Source organism: Chinchilla lanigera, unplaced genomic scaffold (assembly GCF_000276665.1).
Source record: "Chinchilla lanigera isolate Chin_1 unplaced genomic scaffold, ChiLan1.0 scaffold00101, whole genome shotgun sequence".
Classification (NCBI taxonomy): Eukaryota; Metazoa; Chordata; class Mammalia; order Rodentia; family Chinchillidae; genus Chinchilla; species Chinchilla lanigera.
In genome coordinates this window covers 4,373,023-4,393,067 of record NW_004955502.1, presented here as the reverse complement: position 1 = coordinate 4,393,067, position 20,045 = coordinate 4,373,023, and the positions used below count along the sequence as shown (strand labels likewise).

At 44.0% G+C, this 20,045-nt stretch overlaps 1 protein-coding gene across 1 annotated transcript in view; it reads left to right on the top strand.

Moving 5' to 3' along the window:
• Impg1 (interphotoreceptor matrix proteoglycan 1) overlaps positions 1–20,045 on the top strand; it is a 143,553-nt gene that overhangs the window by 109,556 nt on the left and 13,952 nt on the right. The window contains exons 16-17 of the mRNA XM_013505815.1: positions 7,895–8,405; positions 10,884–11,103. Of these exons, the coding sequence (XP_013361269.1) occupies positions 7,895–8,405; positions 10,884–11,103 (731 nt within the window). The remainder of the gene's footprint in view (positions 1–7,894; positions 8,406–10,883; positions 11,104–20,045) is intronic.

Below are 20,045 nucleotides of genomic sequence, written 5' to 3'. Positions count from 1 at the left end.
CACAAATGTTGAACTAAATAAAAATCTAAAAATAATATCTATTAGAAAAACTTAATTGGGTGAACAACTAAATAGACATTTTTATTTTAAAAAGAAGTAAAATAAAATTGCAAAATAAGGTAAAAGAAGAGTAACAATAATTAGCACATTGTATGTTGTTACCTTCAGAGTTACTCAGAGTAAAAAATATAGGCATGAGATATTGTCCAAACAACATTAGCACAATAAATAGACTTTTAAAAAGACTAATTGTCATTATATGCAAACCCAGTGATATATACTAGTTATTTAAAATGTTAAATTGCAGAGAAAAATACCAAAAAATGGAACATGAAAATTATGCTAATTTTTTACTGAGAAAAACATATCTATCGTTCCAGATATCTCTTAATCTAAAATAATAAGAACATGGAAAAATTTTTTTTGTTTTGTTTTTCTCCAGTATCGGGAACCGAACTCACGACCTTGTGCTTGCCAGGCAGGTGCTTTTGCCGCTGAGCTAAATCCCCAGCCCCTGAGAACATGGAAAATTTTAAATGATAAAAGGATAGCTGTAGTCTTATAAAAATGTAGTTTTCCATGTTGCAATTCTAATAAAACTTGTTTCACTTAATTTTACTTGACTTAAACAGAAAAAAGAAATTAAAATGACACTCAAGTAATTGCTCAATTTCAGATAAATATTTCCTTATTTCATGAGTTATTTATTCTTAAATGAGCCCCAAAGTTTAAACAAGAAAGATTAACTTGAAGTCATTATCATGTATGCCACATATTTCAACATTAGGTTGGATATTTAATGTGATGCTCTCAGTGATAAAACTCTCCGAACATGAATATTCTTCCCACCCACCTTCCTTCACACCTGGTGTCAGTAATTAGGTACTCTACATTTCAAAGGCTGAGAATTGTTCTACAGTCACAACTCCCTGGCTTCTTGAAGAGATTTCCATATTTAAATGGATTTAAACTCACCTTTGAACCCCCTACCAAAACTTCTCCATTCCTGAGTTCTCTAATTTTTCTTTGGATTGGCTGGAATATATAATAAGATAGTTGTTTCCTGGGAGCTTTCAGATATCATAGCTCTTGAGGGCTAGGCTACTTACTGCCTAGAACTTTCAAATGTGAAACACAGCTGGCTAAATAGAGAAACTCTTTAATCATCCATTCACTTATAAATTTGTCCCATTGCCACATAACTGTGGTGTGGCTTCTATTCTTTTCTTTTCTTTTTTTTTTTCTTTTCTTTTCTTGGGGAGGGGCATTTCTAAATGGCATCTTCTTTCAAACTAGATGCCTAGACATTTTATTTAGCTTTGCTTTGTTTCAGTTCTTGAGATGCAGTATGTTTTTTTCTAGTTCACCCACGCTGCTAGAACAAACATCTTAGTCTGGATAACTTACAGACAACAGAGCTTTATTTCTTTTTTTTTTTTTTTAATTTTAAAGAGAAAAAAATTTCAAAGCAGGATAATATGAGAGTAACAATAAGTAATGCATAGCATATTGTTATCTTCAAAGTAGTTATTCAGAGTACAAGACATAGGAATGAAATATTGCCCAAAAACATTAGCACAAACCTTTCTTTTCAATGAACTAAGAGAAATTAGTAGTGTAACTGTCTCTTGTATATATCTTTTTTTCCTTTTCCCTTATCTTCAAAGTAGTTATTCAGAGTACAAGACATAGGAATGAAATATTGCCCAAAAACATTAGCACAAACCTTTCTTTTCAATGAACTAAGAGAAATTAGTAGTGTAACTATATCTTGTATATATATTTTTTTCCTTTTCCCTTTCTTCATCTTTTCCCCATCAAAGTTTCTTTCTTTTTTAACAGTTTATTCCCATTTCACAATCTCTATTGTACATTTTAGACCTTATTTACTCTTTCATCTTCTCACATCTGGTAGACAATATGATGTCTACACACATGAGTCTGATTTATTTCACTTATGGGTTGGTCTCCAGTTGAATCCATTTACCTATAAAAGTGTCCAGTTTATCCTTCTTTCTGGCTAAGTAAAAAGATGACATCTTTTTTATCCCTTCCTCAGTTGATGGGCATTTGGGTTGTTTCCAAGATTTGGCTATGACAAAGTAATCTCAGTGCTGTTTTAATTTGCATCTTTTGGATGACCAAGGATGTTGAATTCTTTTCATATATTTATTTGCTGTTTGTATTTCTTCATCTGAGAAGTGTGTATTCATCTCTGATGTCCATTTTTGATTAATAAGAAAAACTGAGAGAAAGCGCTTTTAAATCCCATATCTAACGAAGGACAAGTAGCTAGAATATATACAAACGCTCAAAACTCAACACTTAAAACACATATCCAATTAAAAACGAACAAAAGTCCAGAGGGATGTTCTGCCAGGTGGGGTGCAGCGAAGGCACAGAGCACATGGAAAGATGTTCAACACTGTTGTTCCCTGTAAATGCAGATGAAAGCCACAGCGGGCTGTCACCACGACCAAAGTAAAACACAGCACCACCACCAGGTGCTGGCTCCACAGAGGAGCCAGTCATGTCGTGTGCTGGGGAAAATGTAAAATGGCAGAGATCCTCAGTAAAGCGACTCAGCAGTTTCTTCAAAAATCAAATATGCAGCTATCATAAAGCTATTGTAGTCATGGTATTTATTATAAAGAAACTTGCTTATAAATAAGCTGTGTACAGTAATGCTTATGCATGAATATTCATGGAAGTTGTACTCATAATAGCCAGAAATTAGAAACAACCCAGGTATCTGCCAGCGAGTAAGTGGTTGAGCCATCTAAGAGGAATCTATATCACATAATGCTACTCAGCAATATAAAGCACAAATTATGGGTCCACCTAACAATTTGGATGAATCTACAGAGGGTTATGCTGAGGGAGAAAAGCCAATTCCAAATAGTTACATACTGTAGTCCACTCGCATGGCACTTCCAATTGACCAGATTATATAAATGGAAAACGCTAATGCTCTCCAGCTGTTCAAAGGGGATAGGGTGGAGGCGAACTGGGGCAGACGATAAGCAAGCGACACGATGGGAACTTTCCGTGCCTGGACACTGACGCTGCACCCTGGTTGGTACCATACCGCAGTTCCGCAGGATGTTAACATTAGCGGAATCAGATGAGGGGCTCACAGGAGCTTGTACATATAATTTTTCCTCTTCACTGAGATAAAATTCCGCATTTCAGTCATTGTTGATTAGACAACCCAGGGGGTTATGGATACTCCCAATGTTATACAACATCACCTCCAAACAGTATAATTCCAGAAACTGTTCATCACCCTGCAGGAACTCCTGTAGCCACAAAGCAGCCAAGCGTGAGGGCTCCCATCCTGCTCTTGCAGAAGCTCTAAGCCAAGATGGGAGTTCTTCCTGGTCGTTCCACAGCCCTGGGCAGGAGGGTCACTTGCTTGCTGGGAAACGCCAGGGCTCCAGAAGGCGCTCATTCCTTAGATGACCTACTTCCCCAGCTTCCCTCCACGCTGTTTCTTCCGTTGTTTGCCTCAGTCTTACCCACTGCCTCACCCACACAGCCAGGAACGCACTGGCCTGTGGCTTTTCCAGACTCCCCCGGGGTGCCACTCCAGCCCCAGGCGTGTCCCTGCTCAGGACAGATCAAAGCAGGCAACCCGTGAGAGTGTGTCACGTGACAAGCCGAATAAATAACGGAAGCTTTTTGTAACTGGTCTATTCCAGTCCCTGTGGTCCTGGCACCCAGGAGGAGGGCAGTTATTTTCAAGACTGCTGATCTGGGAGTATCAGAAGGCTAAATATGTGGAGGAAAAAATGCCCCAAAGTTCACTGTGCTTCACAAGATTCAGCCAGTTTTTCTTAGTCCTGATTGTTACACATTTCTATAGCTTCCAGAGGAACGCTGACATTTTTATCAGCTTTTTGTTGCTTCTGGGCAAGGGCTAGGGGACCCCTCGGAGATTGTTGCTCTTCGCTTTTCACTGGCGCCACTCCCTGCGTTATTTCTTAGATAGGCGTTTGAATCCACAATAACTACAATTGAAAAGTTCAATTTTCTAAAAGTGAAACATGGTAAAGTGTTCTGAGGAGTCGAAAAAAGCGTGCCTTACCTCAGGCCCTCCTACCCCGCCGTCCTACCTACCAAAACAGTTGCTCTTAACGCAGCTGTTTCTCGTAGCACTCGCTCATACTTTAAAAAAAAATACCAGTTTTATTATTTTTATTGTTTTTGTGTTGTTTTGTTTTTGTCTTTGTTGTTGTTGCTTTGGGTTTTTTTCTCTTTAAAAATAAAAAAAATTTTAAAATATCAGTTGTACACATCATGTATTGACATCACTGTAGATAAGCATTCAAATTTCTTTGGACTTAACTGGTTCCCTCACACCAGGGACAGCTGTCTGTCTGAGAGATCACTTTGCCATCTTTCTGGAGCTCTCCAAAAATTTTTCAGGATTCCCATCCCATTCCCCTGTGTCAGGGGACAGATTTTAGGTAAACACACCCTAAGCAGTGATGCCTGGGGAAAACGCTTCAAGACCCTGTGTGTTTGCAAACATCTTTAGCCACGTGGTTGCAGACTCCCTTCAGGGCATGCCAGCCCTCTGCTGGTCCCTGGGACATGGCAGACATTCACCTTCCTTTGCGCTTCTCATGCTTGGCTCCTTCAGACCTGTACTCAAATAATCCCAGGGACCACCCACGACAGAATCAGGGGCCCTGCCCCCTCACCTATTTTGCTGTGTCATCTTATTTCCATAGTACTTATCACCACCGGTATACTGTGTATTTTCCTTTGCTCATTTTAGGTTTTATTTTTTTGCCTTCTTAAACAATAAGATCTAGGCAGCCAGAAATTTTATTATTGTTCAGATACAGCTTAGCACCTGGGAAAATGCCTGATATGTAGTAGGATATCAGAATCTACCCCAGTGAATTAATAATAAACACTATAAGATACCAAAATAGTAACTTATTATGGTAAAATGGATTTGCTTGATATAAAGTTAAAAACCTACTGGTCATACCACTTGAAGACCTAAAGGAGATTGTGGAATCTCTTTCTTTAGATTTTTTAACATGATGTAGGCCACGATGACATGTTTGTGGCTCCCGTGCACATGTGACCCTTTGTAGCAGTGCGCAAAGCAGCCGCACCTCGGCCAGGCCCCTCACTCCCTGCTCACCTCTGGCCACTAACAGGGCTTCGGCAGGTACCTCCACACACCGCGCCCCTCTTCGTCTCTTACTGGCTTATTTCACTTTAGGCTTGAGCGGGGCCCAAGTTCTCCTACTTTGGATTGAACCAATTCATCTGTGGCCTTGGCGTTGGGCAGACCTCTTACCTAGAAGATGGCCAAAAGAGCTACTTACTCTATCCCCCGCAGCCAGGCCTACAGCTAGCGCCCCCGCCACGCACACACGCACGCAAACAGATTCCACTCCTGCACAGACTCCCACACGCCCTCCAGCACTTTTTACTTTTCATTTTCAGGACAAAATAAATGGCCTTGGCTTTTCAGTTCTTGACTTACCTATTACAGTGTGTAAAATTTAAGGTTGCCTTGGCCTGTGTCGTTGCCATTACTAATTTCCACATAAGAATTAGTTGAACACATAATTATTTATAATATACGTTCTTATAAATGGTAGTAAAATTTGCATGAACAATTTTCTCCCAGAGAAATTGACTGTTGCTTTAGTGGCTTCAATCTTGAGCCAAAAGAAAAGAAAAGAGAAGAAAAAAAGGAAAAGGAAAGAAGAAAGAGAGAAAAGAACAAAAGAAAAGAAACAGGAATCTTTTTAAATTACACTTACATAGGGCTGCTAGATTTAGCAAAGAAAAATAAAGATACCCAGTTACATTTGAATTCGTATAGATCGAATTAATTTTTACCACATATATTTTCCAAGTGACATCCTATACAGTATCTTTAAACAGCCAACTGTGATATCACTTGGTCATGTGTGCTGTGACTGTGAATGTGAATGTTTGTTAACGTTATGATGCCACAAAGGAAGGAGGCTAGAAATTCTCTGGCTGGTGCCATAATGCAGTGGCCTGTTTCAAGCTGAGTAAATTCTATCCAGAGAGAAAGATGTAAGGAGGTCCTGGCCCCAGAGTAGAACGAAGAAGCCCTCACGGGGCTCTCACCTCAGATTCTCCCGACCCTCATCCTCTGCAGAGGTACCGAGAGCCTACTGTAGGTGCATATGTTCAAGTGCATTTCCCAGGGCAAAGATATCAACCCACACCACAGATAATACCAGCTGCCTTTAAATTACTTACCCCAGACCCTCTCATGGGTATCTTAGCTCAGGCTGCCATAACAACATACCACGTGGTAAGTGGGTGAAAACAGACTTCTCAATCCAGGATCAAGGTGCTGGCAGATTTGGTTTCTGATGAGAAGCTGTCCAGTTTGCAGATGAAACCTCATATGACAAAAAGAGAGATGATATCTCTCATGGCCCTTGTTTTAAGGGGGCAATCCCCATCCTTTTCATGAGGATTCCGCTCTCATGACCCAATTACCCCACGAAGGCCCCATCTTCCAATAGCATCACACTGAGGATTGCCAAGAGAGACACAAGTCACACTGGTCCATAGGAAAGGAGATTTGAATGAGACTGCACGTGTACCCACAGAGACACCTTGCATATCAGGGAATATTATCTCTGACAGCATGGCTACACACTCCTAGGCACCCTCAGGGAAAAGAACAGAGGGTGCCTGTCTGAAATCTGGGCCCAACTCACCGAAAGCCAGGTTTTATTTTAAGAAAGCAATAAAACTAACGTGATTCCACCTTTCAGAGTTGTTTATCACTTGCAGTTTCAGTTCTGGTGATTGCACAGTAGTAAATTAGCTAACTGCAAATCCAAAGATTATATCTACATCCAGACAGCCCATTCATCACACTTAGCATTTGGATCTCACAAAGCTTTCCTGCGTATTTGCCAAAATGCCACTGAAGTAATCAGAGAAAGTCCCTGTTTTGTTCACCTAATGCCTTAAACATGGTCAGTAGCTCTGGAATTTAGACTTCTTGGAATATTTTAATAATCCATCAATCTCTTTAATTGAAAGTTTCACATAACCACTATCTTAGTTCATAAATACTTATTGATTTTAATTTTTATACCAAAAATTTCATATCAAAAATTTCAGCAGTTCAATGCATACTTGCCCAAGAAAACAATGCAAAGTTGTGGTAAAAATTATCAGAGTACGATAATGTAATAGTGGCAAAGCTTTTAAACATGATCAAACATTTAGCAAGTTGTATGGTCATTATAAAATTCAAGTTACACATGGCATGGATGTGTTTACACTCAATACCATTTAGCAAACAGGCAAGTTGTTCAGTAACCTTAGCCAGTTTTGAAAGAGCAAAATTAAATTTTAAGCGGTAAAAATGACCAAAATGTGGTCACTGAATCCAAAAACTTCAGTTCGATAGAATGCATGTTTGTACTGTTGAATAAAATGTCTGGGCCAAAACTGCGTGGGTACTATCTAGAGTTCCAGGAGGGGAAGTGGGATTTAAATCTATTTCAGTGCAGCTGTGGTTTCGATCTAAATCTATTCCAGTGGTGACTTGTCCGTTTGTGTTACCTGACCCATGGTTGCACTGTGTAATTCTACAAATTCTAAGCACCCAGTACTTTTTAGTCTCATATTTCTAGGCAGAGACTCACCCTCTGTCTGCCTAGTTTTGGATATGCCATTGCCTGCCCTTGCTCTACCTGCCCTTCAATTTCTCTTTTAAAAAGACTTAGCATTGAAATGATCGATGCAAATATAATACCTTTCTTATTAAAGTTAAGCCTAACTTTAAATTTTCTTTTTTATTTTCTCTTCTTTGGGACCACTTGGACATAATGCAATTGATCACAGCGGCTTCCTCCACCGACAGTCCTTGGTCTCCACCAGCAGGGGCTTCTGCCTCCCTGTCAGAAACTCCACCACTCCCTACATCAAGCATCTTCTCTCTGACTGATCAGAGCGCCATGGACGTGATGTCCATTGACCAAGTAGTACTAGCCCCAGAGGTCACTGTGCCCACTAGTGACCATTCTGCTGCCGATGAGCTGTCCCTGGAAATTTCACATTCACTTGTGTCTTCAGATGACGGCAGGTTGAGTACAGATGACCAAGATGTGACCGGTGATGCGTCTAGCACCCCTGCCTTGTTGGAAGAACTGCGGCTGAGTGGATATGTTTCTGCCCCAGATGGTTTCTTGGAGAGAACCACTCCCGTCCCAGCTTTGCACTACATCACCACCAGCTCTATGACCACTGCCACCAAGGGCCAAGAGCTGGTTGTGTTCTTCAGTGTGCGTGTTGCTAACATGCCCTTCTCCGACGACCTGTTCAACAAGAGCTCTCTGGAGTACCAAGCTCTGGAGAGGCGATTCACACAGCTGGTGAGTGGGCACTGCTGACAGTTCTCAACTATCTGTGTGTCTCTTCTGCCTTTTCCTTTCCATGCACAGGGCAGTACACGCTGAGAAGAGACAGCCTCTGGGGCAGCTGCAGCTGAAGGTGTTCAGCTAGAGTTCTGAGGTGGATTTAGAGCCAGTCAGGGACGTGAGTTCTGTGGTGGCAGTCAGGAGAGACATTGCCCCTCATCCTCATGGGAACAAATGTACCTTTAAAATCATGGCCGTGCCTCCTAAATTATTCTACCAGAAATAACCTGTAACCACTCCAGTACCGAATTTGGGATCTAAAAGCAGTCTGGGTCAACTTTTCCCAAGCTGTCACCATCTGCTGAAGGACACAGAGCCGCAGGGGCTCCGCACAGATGAGGGGAGAGCACAAGGCAAGGGCTTCTCTTCTAGTCCCTGGTCCCTGACAGATGGTGGGAAAGTGACTGTGGTGGCTCGTACCTTTGCTAATTAACACCCCCAAACCACGGGTTGATTTCTACAAGCGCAATAAGAAATGCAGAACTATGATATCTCTACATAGTCATGGCCAATTGAAGTCAGCTATACAATTCATGTCACACAAACTGGAAAATCTCTGACATTGAAGGGAAAGATGTTTGCTTCCTATAAGTTAAATCACTATACAAATGACAATCCAAGCTGGGCGTGGTGGCACACACCTGTAATCCCAGCACTCGGGAGGCTTAAGCAGGAGGATCGCTGTGAGTTCGAGACCAGCCTGGGCTACAAAGTGAGCTCAAGGCCAGCCTGAACTGCATAGCAAGACCCTGTCTCAAAAAAAAACAAGAAAAAAAGAAAATCCACACACAGTCCAACTTCTCGGGTGAACATATGCTTTAAAGTAAGACTATCTGTGCCAGTTTACACACACACACACATACACACACACACACACACACACGCACAAACACACCCCCCCCCCATGAAGTAAGCAGATACTGGGACAATCTCAAGTAACAGAGTCCCAGTGAACCCAGCCCACTTCTTTACTTGGGTTTACGCCAAGCTCAGGTAATAAAGAGATCAAGATGATGATGTCCAGCACTAGCTACAAGGTAGTTGCTCCTCACGGTGGGTGAGAGAGGTCTGCTCTACGGTGTCACCCAAAGACCCACGTTTCTCTCACCTGCAGCTCCACAGCCCCAGCAATGTTTTCTCATTGGTGTACCTGTTTCCACTTTCGAAGAGGGGGCTGAGGCACAGCAAGCCCTGGTCAGCAGGTGAGGCCAGGCTGCTCGAACCCAGTGCTTGTATTCCGTTGGTGGCATAGCACTGGGCCACATCCTTGCATGGGAGGCTGGAAACTGAGTCCGCTTCAGTCCTATCAAGACCTGGAGACTCAGTTCGGGAGAAGGGCAGCTGGCTACCCGCACACCAACTAGGGAAAGACAGCAGACCCCTCCCAGGCCCAAGCGGTGCTCACACGCGAAGAAGTGCTCAGTCAAAGTACGTTGGAGAAAGCAGGACAGAGTAAGTTGAAAACAGTTCCAAACCTTATGTGAAATGTTACTTTATTCTCATAATAGCCTGGGGAAGGACCAGAGTGTGCGTCAGAATCAGAGTCCAAGTTCTAGTGGGGCAGAAACAAAGGCAAAGAAAAAGCAGGTGTGGCTCAAGTCAGGAGACCCCGGCTGACATCCGTGGGCTCCCGGGGTTGGCAGGTGGGTGGCTCATCTATGAAGGACTCACTGCTAGGGCCAGGGACAAGGCACCACTGAGCTTCGCATCTCTCTGGAAAATGGTCTCTACAGTGGCTGTGGCTCACAGGAGCACGTGAGGACCTGAGGTCTACTGGAGATTATTAACTTATCCTTTGGAAGGGAATCCCTTGGGCATAGCTTTTTGAGGTCCATTCCAATTCAGACGCACTGAGGCATAGCACAGCGGTTCCCAGACTAGTTAGGGAGAGTTTTAGGGACGGCATCCAAGTCTCCTAACAGCCAGGTCCCTGCTATTTCCCTAGCACCACATTGTGTTGGCCATGAAACGCTTCCCTTACACACATGACACCCTAATGTCTGGTGTCAAAGCTGATGCTGACTTCAGTAGGTCTTCTCAAATTTGTCCCTTCCAAATAACAGTCTGTTTTATACGTTCAGGCTGCTCCCAAGCTTGGTTTAAACCAGGTTTTTGTTTACTTTTTTTCTTTTAACAACTAAACCTGGTAGTCAAACTTTGATGATAGCACGGCCTGGGTTTTTAAAAATCTGTTTTCACATTTCATCATGAAGAAACCTCTGCCCATCCGTCTCAACACCAAGATAGAAAGATGGACACAGGGACATAAATACTACAATTAGTCCGTTAAGTAGTGGTGTTCTGGCCTCACGTTAAATCCAGAAACAAAAGGAAAACCAACAAAAGGAACCGAAATGTGTGCCTGAGACAAAGAGCAGTGAATGTGGACAGGATTCACACCCGCAAAACAATAAACTGTCTTGTATTTTGCAGCTGGTTCCATATCTACAATCCAATCTCACAGGGTTTAAGCAACTTGAAATACTTAACTTCAGAAATGGGAGTGTGATCGTGAACAGCAAAATGAGGTTTGCCAGGTCCGTGCCGTACAACCTCACCGAGGCCGTGCATGGCGTCCTGGAGGACCTCCGCTCCGCGGCAGCCCAACAACTGGATCTGGACATAGACAGCTTCTCGCTTGACATCGAACCAGGTAAAAGAATCTGGCAAAGAAAATTATGGGAACCTTTTGTTCACTTTGTTTGGGTTGGGTTTGGTTTGATTTTGAGCATATTGTTCAACTGTCAAGCTACAGAGACAAAATGTAAATTACCCATTGTATAACATACTTTAGAAAGTTCCAAGTCACGCTGTCTGACAGAGACAGTGCTAAAACACGCAGGGGAAGGTTTCCCTACAGCAAAAAGCAAACCGCAAGCATGCCTCTGACTTCACAATCCAACAGCCTCAATTCCTTTCAGAACAAAACTTCTGCTGTGCTTGAGAAAATGTCTTTAAATGCAGCCCACAGCCAAGCTCATTTACATTCTGCTAGGAGTCAAAAAACCACCTTCTCGGTGGTCAGCAACAACCTGAGGTTCCTACGTAGAAAACTTCCAGTCACAGAAAACCCACAGAGCAGCGTCTTTGTCTGCACTTCAGGATGGGACCTAGCAGCACCCCAGGAGAGCAAAACAGTGTGATCACAGTTCAAACTTAGAGAAGCTCATTCACCATTACCAATGAACAAATGCACAGGAAACACCCAAGATCAGCTTCCACGGGCAGCGTGAGACAGTTAGGCCCAGCTAGGATCTTAAACAAAAAGCACTCAGCCCAAAGCTGCATAAGAGAAAGAAGCATCTGCTGGATGATAAAGCAGAGCTCTGGTACCACTGTAACCAGCTACACATGAGTCAAGGAACTGTTTTTACCCATAGTTTCACACTGGCTTTCTAATTAGCTGAAGGGGTATTTTTGTTTGTTTGTTCGTTTGTCTTTGGTTTTGATTTTGATTTTTAATTCTCTGGAGTGGGAGAGGAGAAGGTTCCATATCTGCTGCCAAAGAAGCTTTTCTTTCCAGCAGATTGAAAGCCAAATTTTCTAATAGGTGATGAATTAATGAAGTGAATCTTTAATACCTTCTCTGGCTCCCTGTGAGCTAACAAAGAAGGCAGCGAGAAAAGGCCTGGGGCAAAAAACAACCAAAAGGCTGCAGGAGAAAGCATTTATCTTTGACAGATCAGGGTTTTGAACAACTTGAGGAAAATTGCCTCTATGCTTTAATAAACAGGATCGTTAAAAAGACAGAGTGCCGTAGGCACTGAGCCCGGAGTAGTTATGCCAAGCAGCTAAGGAGGCCCTCCAGACCCCTTGAGAAGTCCCAGGCCTCCTAAATGCGGTGACATGATGCCTCTTCCCCTAAACTACCGAGAGCTGAGAAGGAGCCAGGGCCTTGCCTGAAGACTAATCCGTCCCATGGGCTGATAAAGAACACAGGAAGTATATGGGCAGAGCTTGGAAAACAGGAGGGAGGTGACCGCTCAAACCACTCCCTTTCTTCCCTGGCAGGGACCCGTCCACCTCCACAAGGTCAAGGCCAGAAGCCAACCCGAGACAGGGAGAGCCAGGCAGCCAGCCCAGCTGTGCACCCACAGGACAGGATTCTCAGGCGATGCCCCTTAAATAGGCCCTTAAGAGGAGGGTGGGAAGCAAGTGGTGAGTCACCAGGTTCGTTAGGGACACTGGTGATGCCGGAAAGATGCACAGCATAGCAATGCCCTTGGCGTCCACAGCCCTGAATGCAAATCCTGTGTGCTAACAGCTGCACGCTATTTTTCACAACTGGAAGAAGAAGACTGTAACAGTTGTGAGCACGTCCTCAGCATAGCGTTGGACACCCTCTAGCCGCTGAATGTTAGTAGTTACCGTCGCAATGTTGTAGTTAACTTGACAGCAAATTTGTGACTTACACTGGAAACAAACAAGAACAATTTGAAAAAAAAAAAATTAAATAGCATATAAAGTTATTCCTGTGTAGGTTGCAGCTGAAACTACTTTCACTAATTTCCTGTGAGCAGTTCTGCTGTGTAGTTTTTCCTCTAAGCAGACATAGAAATGAGACGATGCTAATATCAGTTCCAGCCCTTGCCAAAGCCAAAGTTCTGGAATGGCTCCCGGCTACCCAGCACACTGTGGGATATGAGGCCGATTTGTATGTAAGTGGAGGAACAGTAAGGCAAGCCGTGTCATACTGGCCAGCCTGGAGAATCACCTGCCTGCTTCCCAGAGTTGGCTCAACTCTGGCTGCATGGCTGAGAAGCTTCTAGAGCCACAGGCGTGCTAAAGCCAGGGGCAAGAGCGGATCCTAGTGAAATGCATTGAATGAGCGAATGACTACCCGTGGTATCCCCACCGGTGGTGCTTTGCAAGTGCAGGTGGAATGCGACACTAAACCTCACAGTAAGATCATAGTCCACACTCTGTTCCCTCCTAGGTACCGGGACAGTGAGAAAACCTACATTTTTAATGCATGCAAAATTCATAAAATATGAATGAATAAATGAACAAGTGAATGAAACAAGCCACCAATTAATGGCTGTGGTGAGCCAATTAAGATGTGAGCAATACTTCAGCCAAAAGCTCAAACAGAATCAGAAAGTAAAAAATGGTTATACAACTTAAAAAATATACAACAAACTATTTGAATTCATCTGTCTCTGTCAAAATGTGTAAATTCAATATCCCAAAGGACTCCTGTTGATACTACATGTGCAGGGGAGAAGCCAGACTGTGCCACTTTTCCTTCTGGTCAACCACAGGGGATGGGGAGAAGGTGGGGGCAGGCAGAGGGGTGCAGAGATGGGCGCAGCCAGAGGGGCTTCCTTACTCACAGCTGGGGATCCCGGAGGAGGGAAAGGGCAGATGTGCCCATGTAATCAGCAGGTGGCAGGGAGCTGGTCACTGGGGCTGGACCGTGCTTAATCCAAAACTATAAGTGTCCTCCGCACCGCAGCGCACACATGAAAGGCCCCGCCCAGAGGAACTGCAGAAAAGGGACAAGGGACGTTTTAGGACTCCATTGAGATCATTCAAAAATACTTTTAAGGACTATCTTCTTATGTGCTGGATGTTGCACACGTTCCTGTAGGTTTGGAAGAGTGTCACAGAAGCAGTGCTGGGTTTTCCTTTAAACCTCAGTTCACTGAGACCTAGGGGTCTGAACAGTAGACAACGTGCAGCATTCCTGTCCGCATCCGAGGCAGCCTATGACAGCAGTGCTGGGGAGGACCGCGCTGGTGGCTTCAGCTACGAAGGGCCGGGCTGTGCATTAGACGCCGGCAGGGCACAGCAGCTCGGGCTCTGGCTGGAGGCTGGCGGCTGCGACAGACTCACCAGCTCTCCCATCCCGTTATTCATGCCCTCTGTTTACCAGCACCACAGCCCAGGCCAGAGGCAGCCCAAGGCCCAAACTCAACACTTTAATTTTTAAATTCTATAAATCTGCATTGCTTATAAAACATCTTCAACATGAAATCTAAAATACTGCCCTTTCTTTTAAAAAGCCTGTTATAGTACAGTGTTTCTAGCACTCCTGTATAATTTCAGTTTGGGGAGATAAATATATAATTACTCTTTTTTAATGCTGGGGATGGAATTGATGGCTTTCTGCATGCAAGTCATATGCTCTACCACTAAGCTATGTCCCCAGCCCCCTATTTTGATTATAGAAGAAATAGGAATCTCAATTTTTAAAAAAATTAAGGACAAATATGCAGAAGATTTTTAATCACGTCCTTCTTTTTTCACCTAGTAATATGACAGCTCCTTTGGTCCTAGTCTTGCAATGTAACGGGCTGCTCCAGATTCTCTCACGGTGGTACACTGGAGGGGCAGCGGCCATGACAAGGAAGCCGATTAAAATGTCCTCCTAGTTTTACAAACCAGTGCAACCAGGCGACCATGCTGCCCCTCAGGTACCTGGACCTTGGATGAAAAGAATTATATTATGCTCTGGAGAACCAGGACTCAGATTCCATTTCATCCTCTTGGCTCTACTGCCAGTATGGTCTTTCCGGGAATGGGTAGCTGCAGCTAAGATATAGCAGCGCCATCCTCCGGACACCGATAATCAAAATCCCTGGCAACCACAAGTCGTTATCCAAAACAAGGAGTTTCCTGATCTAGGTTTGGATCTTTTGACTATTTGCTTGAACCCAATGTTGGAAATACTGCGCAAGGTACAATAGAAAATACAGTGAATGTTTACATTTTTTAAAAAATATATTATTAGAGTAAAACACACACTGCCATCAATCTCCCTCCAAATACTCCCCTTTCATTTTTAATACACTTGTCCCATCATTCTTGCCACTTTCTGAAGCAGTTCTGACAGTCCTCTTTCGTGAATGTCTTTAGCTGTGCTGTTGTGGCTGCTTTGACGTCCTGAATCCATTCAAAACATTGCCGTTCCTGGTCGTGTTAACTTGGGGAAGAGTCAGAAGTCACGTGGTGCCAGATCCCCTGAATAAGATGGATGAGAACGCACTGTAATGTTTTAATGAGCCTGCCCTTCCCCTGCATGGCACTCAGTGGCAGCATTTGCATTTTTTATCACACCTTATAAAATATTCAAAAGAAGACTTCCGGAACTGCTTCAGAGCGGGGCGTGCTGGCGCATACCTGTACTCCCAGCACTCAGTAGGCTGGAGCAGTGCCACGAGTTCGAGGCCAGCCTGGGCTACATAGTAAGATCCTACCTCAAAAAACAAAAACAAACAACAAAAAAAAACAGAACTGCTTCAGAAAAGGGCAAGAAGAGTGGAACAAGTGTGTTCAGGGCAAGGGGGAGGATTTTTTAGCCAGTTTTTTTACTTTTCATTTTTTATTAGCGTCTGTTTGCAGTGCATAGTGACTACATTCACTGTGGAGCTCAGAGTTGTCTTCCTTCTCCCACCTCTTCCTCCCCTTCCCTTTGTCTCTTGCTCCCTTTGAATTTGCAAAAGAGGTGGAATATTTTGAGGGGGAATTGATAACAGTGTGTCTTTCATTGTAATAAGTAGTTTAAATGCTGGCCATATATTTTGATCACCCCTTGCTGTTAAAAACAAATACCTAGATTTGTCTATGGGAGAGAATCTCAGGGCTCTATCCTTAAAAATAAAAAAGGCATCCTACAATTTTAGCTTTTTCCTGGGCAGGGTGGCCAAAACACTGCACAGCAAAACTGAGCTGCTGGGTGTCTCACGCTTCTGCCCTTCCCGCACCACCTTCTTGGAGGACAACAGACGCAAGTGTGAGGGCGTGCAAGGCCTTCCCCATGTCCAGAGGCCCTCAGCGTCCCTTGGCCTCCAGAATCACCTGCTCTCCTCTCCTGTTGCCCCAACCTGTGCAAAGAATCACCCCCAAAATATGACCACTACAACTGTCATACAAATAGTGTATGCCAAAGTTCTATTTTATAAATTAACCCATGAATCATTAGAGTAAAAACAGTGTAAGGAGGATATAGAATCTGGAATTCTACACAGACAGAAACCAAAAGAGGATAATGAAGTAGGACTGGTAAGTAGATAGCAGGAAGCACAGTTCCAGTATCTAAACAGTTTCCTATGTAATAACTTCTACCTTCGTAGAGCTGTAAAATGTCTGAGTTGTAATCAATAGTAAACTGTGAGTCAAACATAGTTAATGTCTTCCAGGTGTCCGCGAACTTTTTCTTCAAAGGCCATGTAGTAAATATTTTAGACTTTGCAAGCCAAAAGGCAAAGTGAAAGACACAATACAAGTGCTTACCAAGCCATTTAAAAATGTACAATCCCTTCTTTTGACATGCAGGTTGCACAAAGGCAGACAGCTGGTCAGAGTGGCCCAAGAGTGCTCAGGGTTTCCTGGAACCATGTTACTGTGCTGACATGACGTTGACCATTGGCCATTTTTTTCTCTAATTCCAAATGTTGGATAAATATCCTAGACCATCAGTGATGACCCAGTTTCCTAGTCCCTCCTGCCTTGATCTCTACCATTTCAGAGAAGCAGGCAAGTAAACAATGCAAGCATGACTTGGGTCCCTGTTCGTTCATACACTCAGCGAACAATTATGGATTTTCTGCCTGTGTCAGACACGATTATAGGTACCAGGACCCAACGATGCATCGACTCTCTCTGTCCTCAGAAAGCTAACTGCTCGCAAGAGGACTAGCAAACCCTAAAGGCTGTGAAGTGCTGTATCCAGGATCCAGGAGATCGAGGGAGGCTGCGTGGAGAGACTGTCACTGAGCTGGGCCCTGGAGGAGGAGGCTGGCAGCCCACCGGGGAGGCGTGGGGAGGAGCTGTTCCTGAGGGGCAGGAGAAAAGCCCTGAGGAGGGAGGGAGAGTCAGACTAGAAGGAAGAGAGCGGAGGCTGAGCCGGGTCACACAGACCAAGGTTGGTGCTCCAGTTTCTATCAAATGGGCCAAATCTGCGTGTCCACCTCGGGTTCTTATCTGTCTTTCTCTCCCACAACATGGGATCTTTCACAGTTAAGACTTTAGAATTTTTACAAAATTCAAGCAGTCTTTAAAGTAAGTACCCATTAGCCCTTAAAGTATTCTAAAAACATTTAGACTATCATTTGTACAACATTACATTTTTAGAAAGCACCTAGTACAAACATACGAAAAGGTTAAAAGGGTGGTACACAGATTAATGATTTTTCAAATTTTTAAATGCAGTCATTTGCTGAAGTAAAGAGACAGTAACTCTGTGAACGCCACTCTTACTGAGAACATTTAATGCAAAACCATAAGGTAAAACTAAAGAGATTATTTGAGGATTTTTAAACACTCTAAAAATATTGGGGGAGGAATGCACGCTGTAGAAATGGGCGTTCGGCAATGACAGCAGCCCATGAGGGAGGCGTCCAGAGGCCAGGACTGAACTGAATGTTGTAGAAACGGCAGCTGCCGCCAGAAAGCAGGTGAACAGCAGGCCGTGAGGGCCCGAGGAAAAGGGCGCGGGGGACGGAACTGCCAGGGAAGTAGGGTGGCAGGGACAGAGGGTGAGAGCAGGGGAGACGGGAGGGCATGTGCCAGAGGGAAGGCCGGAGACAGCAGCAGCTTCAGAAGCTCTGGGTGAGTTGTGGGTGGAGGTTACCGAGTGGAGGCCCTCAGCGCCACCTGCAAAAGGCAGCGCAGAGGCCAGAGGCCAGGCTTGCGTGAGACTGGAGGGCAGCGGGATCCGGGAGGACCCACACCTGCTGCCCACCAGAACAGAACAGAAGATTGCATATACAAGTTTGCTAAAGCAGGAAGTGGAAGTCAGGAGACTTGGGTCAGAAGGAAGGCCACCCGAATGGTGGTGAGCATGGGAATTACTTCCCGTCTCTGCCCCAGTTTCACTGTTTACAGCAACGCCCATGGTCCAGGTCCTTGGTACTGTTTGCAAAATCTGAAACAAATTCCAGTCAAACCTTTTTTTTTTGCCTAACATGGGAGTAGGAAAGTAGTTTGTAGTAGTCATGCTGGGAAGGGGAAAGGGCCTGGGTTCAGCACCACCGAAAAAGGAGGAGGAGGAGGAGGAACGGGGCTTGAAAATGCTTGTGGAGCGAGGCCATCGTCTGGATTCGATGCCCATGCCCCGATGCCTCATGTGAATGAGGGTCAGCAGCCTGCGAGGCCAGACCTCTGCGGAGACAGAGCCACGCAGGAGGACCCCCACGCTGTTATTACTGCAGTGGGTTTGCCACTCACCTTTTGAAAACTCTGAATAAATGAATCTGTGATGTAAAACTATAAACCAATGTTAGAACTTTCTGTGATTTATCAACTAAAAAACCAAATAAATCACGGCTTATTCAGTATTCCGCCAGCATTCCCAGCAACCAGCATCGTCTTTCATTTAGGCTGTGATGAAAAATCTTCAGAAAATACAGAGCGCTTTTTTATGCCAGTGAGCAGTGCAGGCTGAAGATCTCAAAAGTGCAAAGCCATGTAGAACTCATTCTCACCTTGACTTCCTAAGAGGCCGCCTCCCAATGGGCCAGCCTCACAGCTGTGAACGGGAAACACGGGCATTCATGACCGTCTGGCACACAGGATGCTGCAGCAAAAATGTGCCTCAACAAACTCATTTTCCCTGGAGAAGGGACTGTCACACTGCCTTTTAGTCGCCAGCTCTGAGGGGTGATAGATGTCACTCATCACAACGAAGATGGCACAAACAATAATAACAGCTACTATTGTCACTATTTTTCATCTTAGTAAGTAATAATACCATAATAATAAGTAATAATTTTTTTGAATGTAAAAATTTAACATCTATTAAAGATAAAAGAAGAAAAATTTTAAAAAGTACCCCCAAAAGGAAAAAGTGCTCTAAAGAAGAGAGAAAATATGCTCTGGATGCAGAGCAGGCCTCTGCAAAAACAAGACAGTGGCCATGAGGTGAATGGACAACTTTTTTATACCCTTCTTTTGATAGCAGACCCAGGGTGTCCAACACAGGGCTCCGAAGCTGCTCTGCATGTGTGTCTGGCCATGATTGACAGGTTTCTATGACTGACAGGTCACACCCAATTTCCCAATCACTCCGCCATGCCCAAATCTCTGCCTCCTTCCTGCTTCAGCCCCACAAGTCCACAAGTTGCTGGGGTCATATTCAGATGTGTCCACGGCACCTGTGTGGCCTTTTCTTTTCTTTTTCGTTTTTTTTTTTTTTTTTTTTAGCACTATTGTGCATTGACTCCAGGGTCTTTACATTACACTACATTCCCATCCCTTTTTTATTTTTTATTTTGAGAAAGGGCCTCATTAAGTCACTAAATTGTCCCTTTGAACTTGCAATTGTCTTGCCTCAGCCTCCCAGAGTGCTGGGATTACAGGCACACACCACCATGCCCAGTGGTACTTTATAACCCCCTTCCCTCTCACAGAGCTGGAGAAACTGTCTCAGAGAAGTGTAAATAATTTATCTTTTAATGGTCCCACAGTTACCCAGTGCTAGAGCTGGACTTCAGAGCAAGGAGGGTCTTCTTCTTTTTTGACTCTGCCGGGGGCCTCCACACAGAAAGGAATCTTACCCCTACTGGGTATTCAGTGGCTGTTTAATCTATTTAGAAAAAGCAACAGTACATTTTAATTAATCCTAAATGAATTCTGTTACTTCTACACTTCACC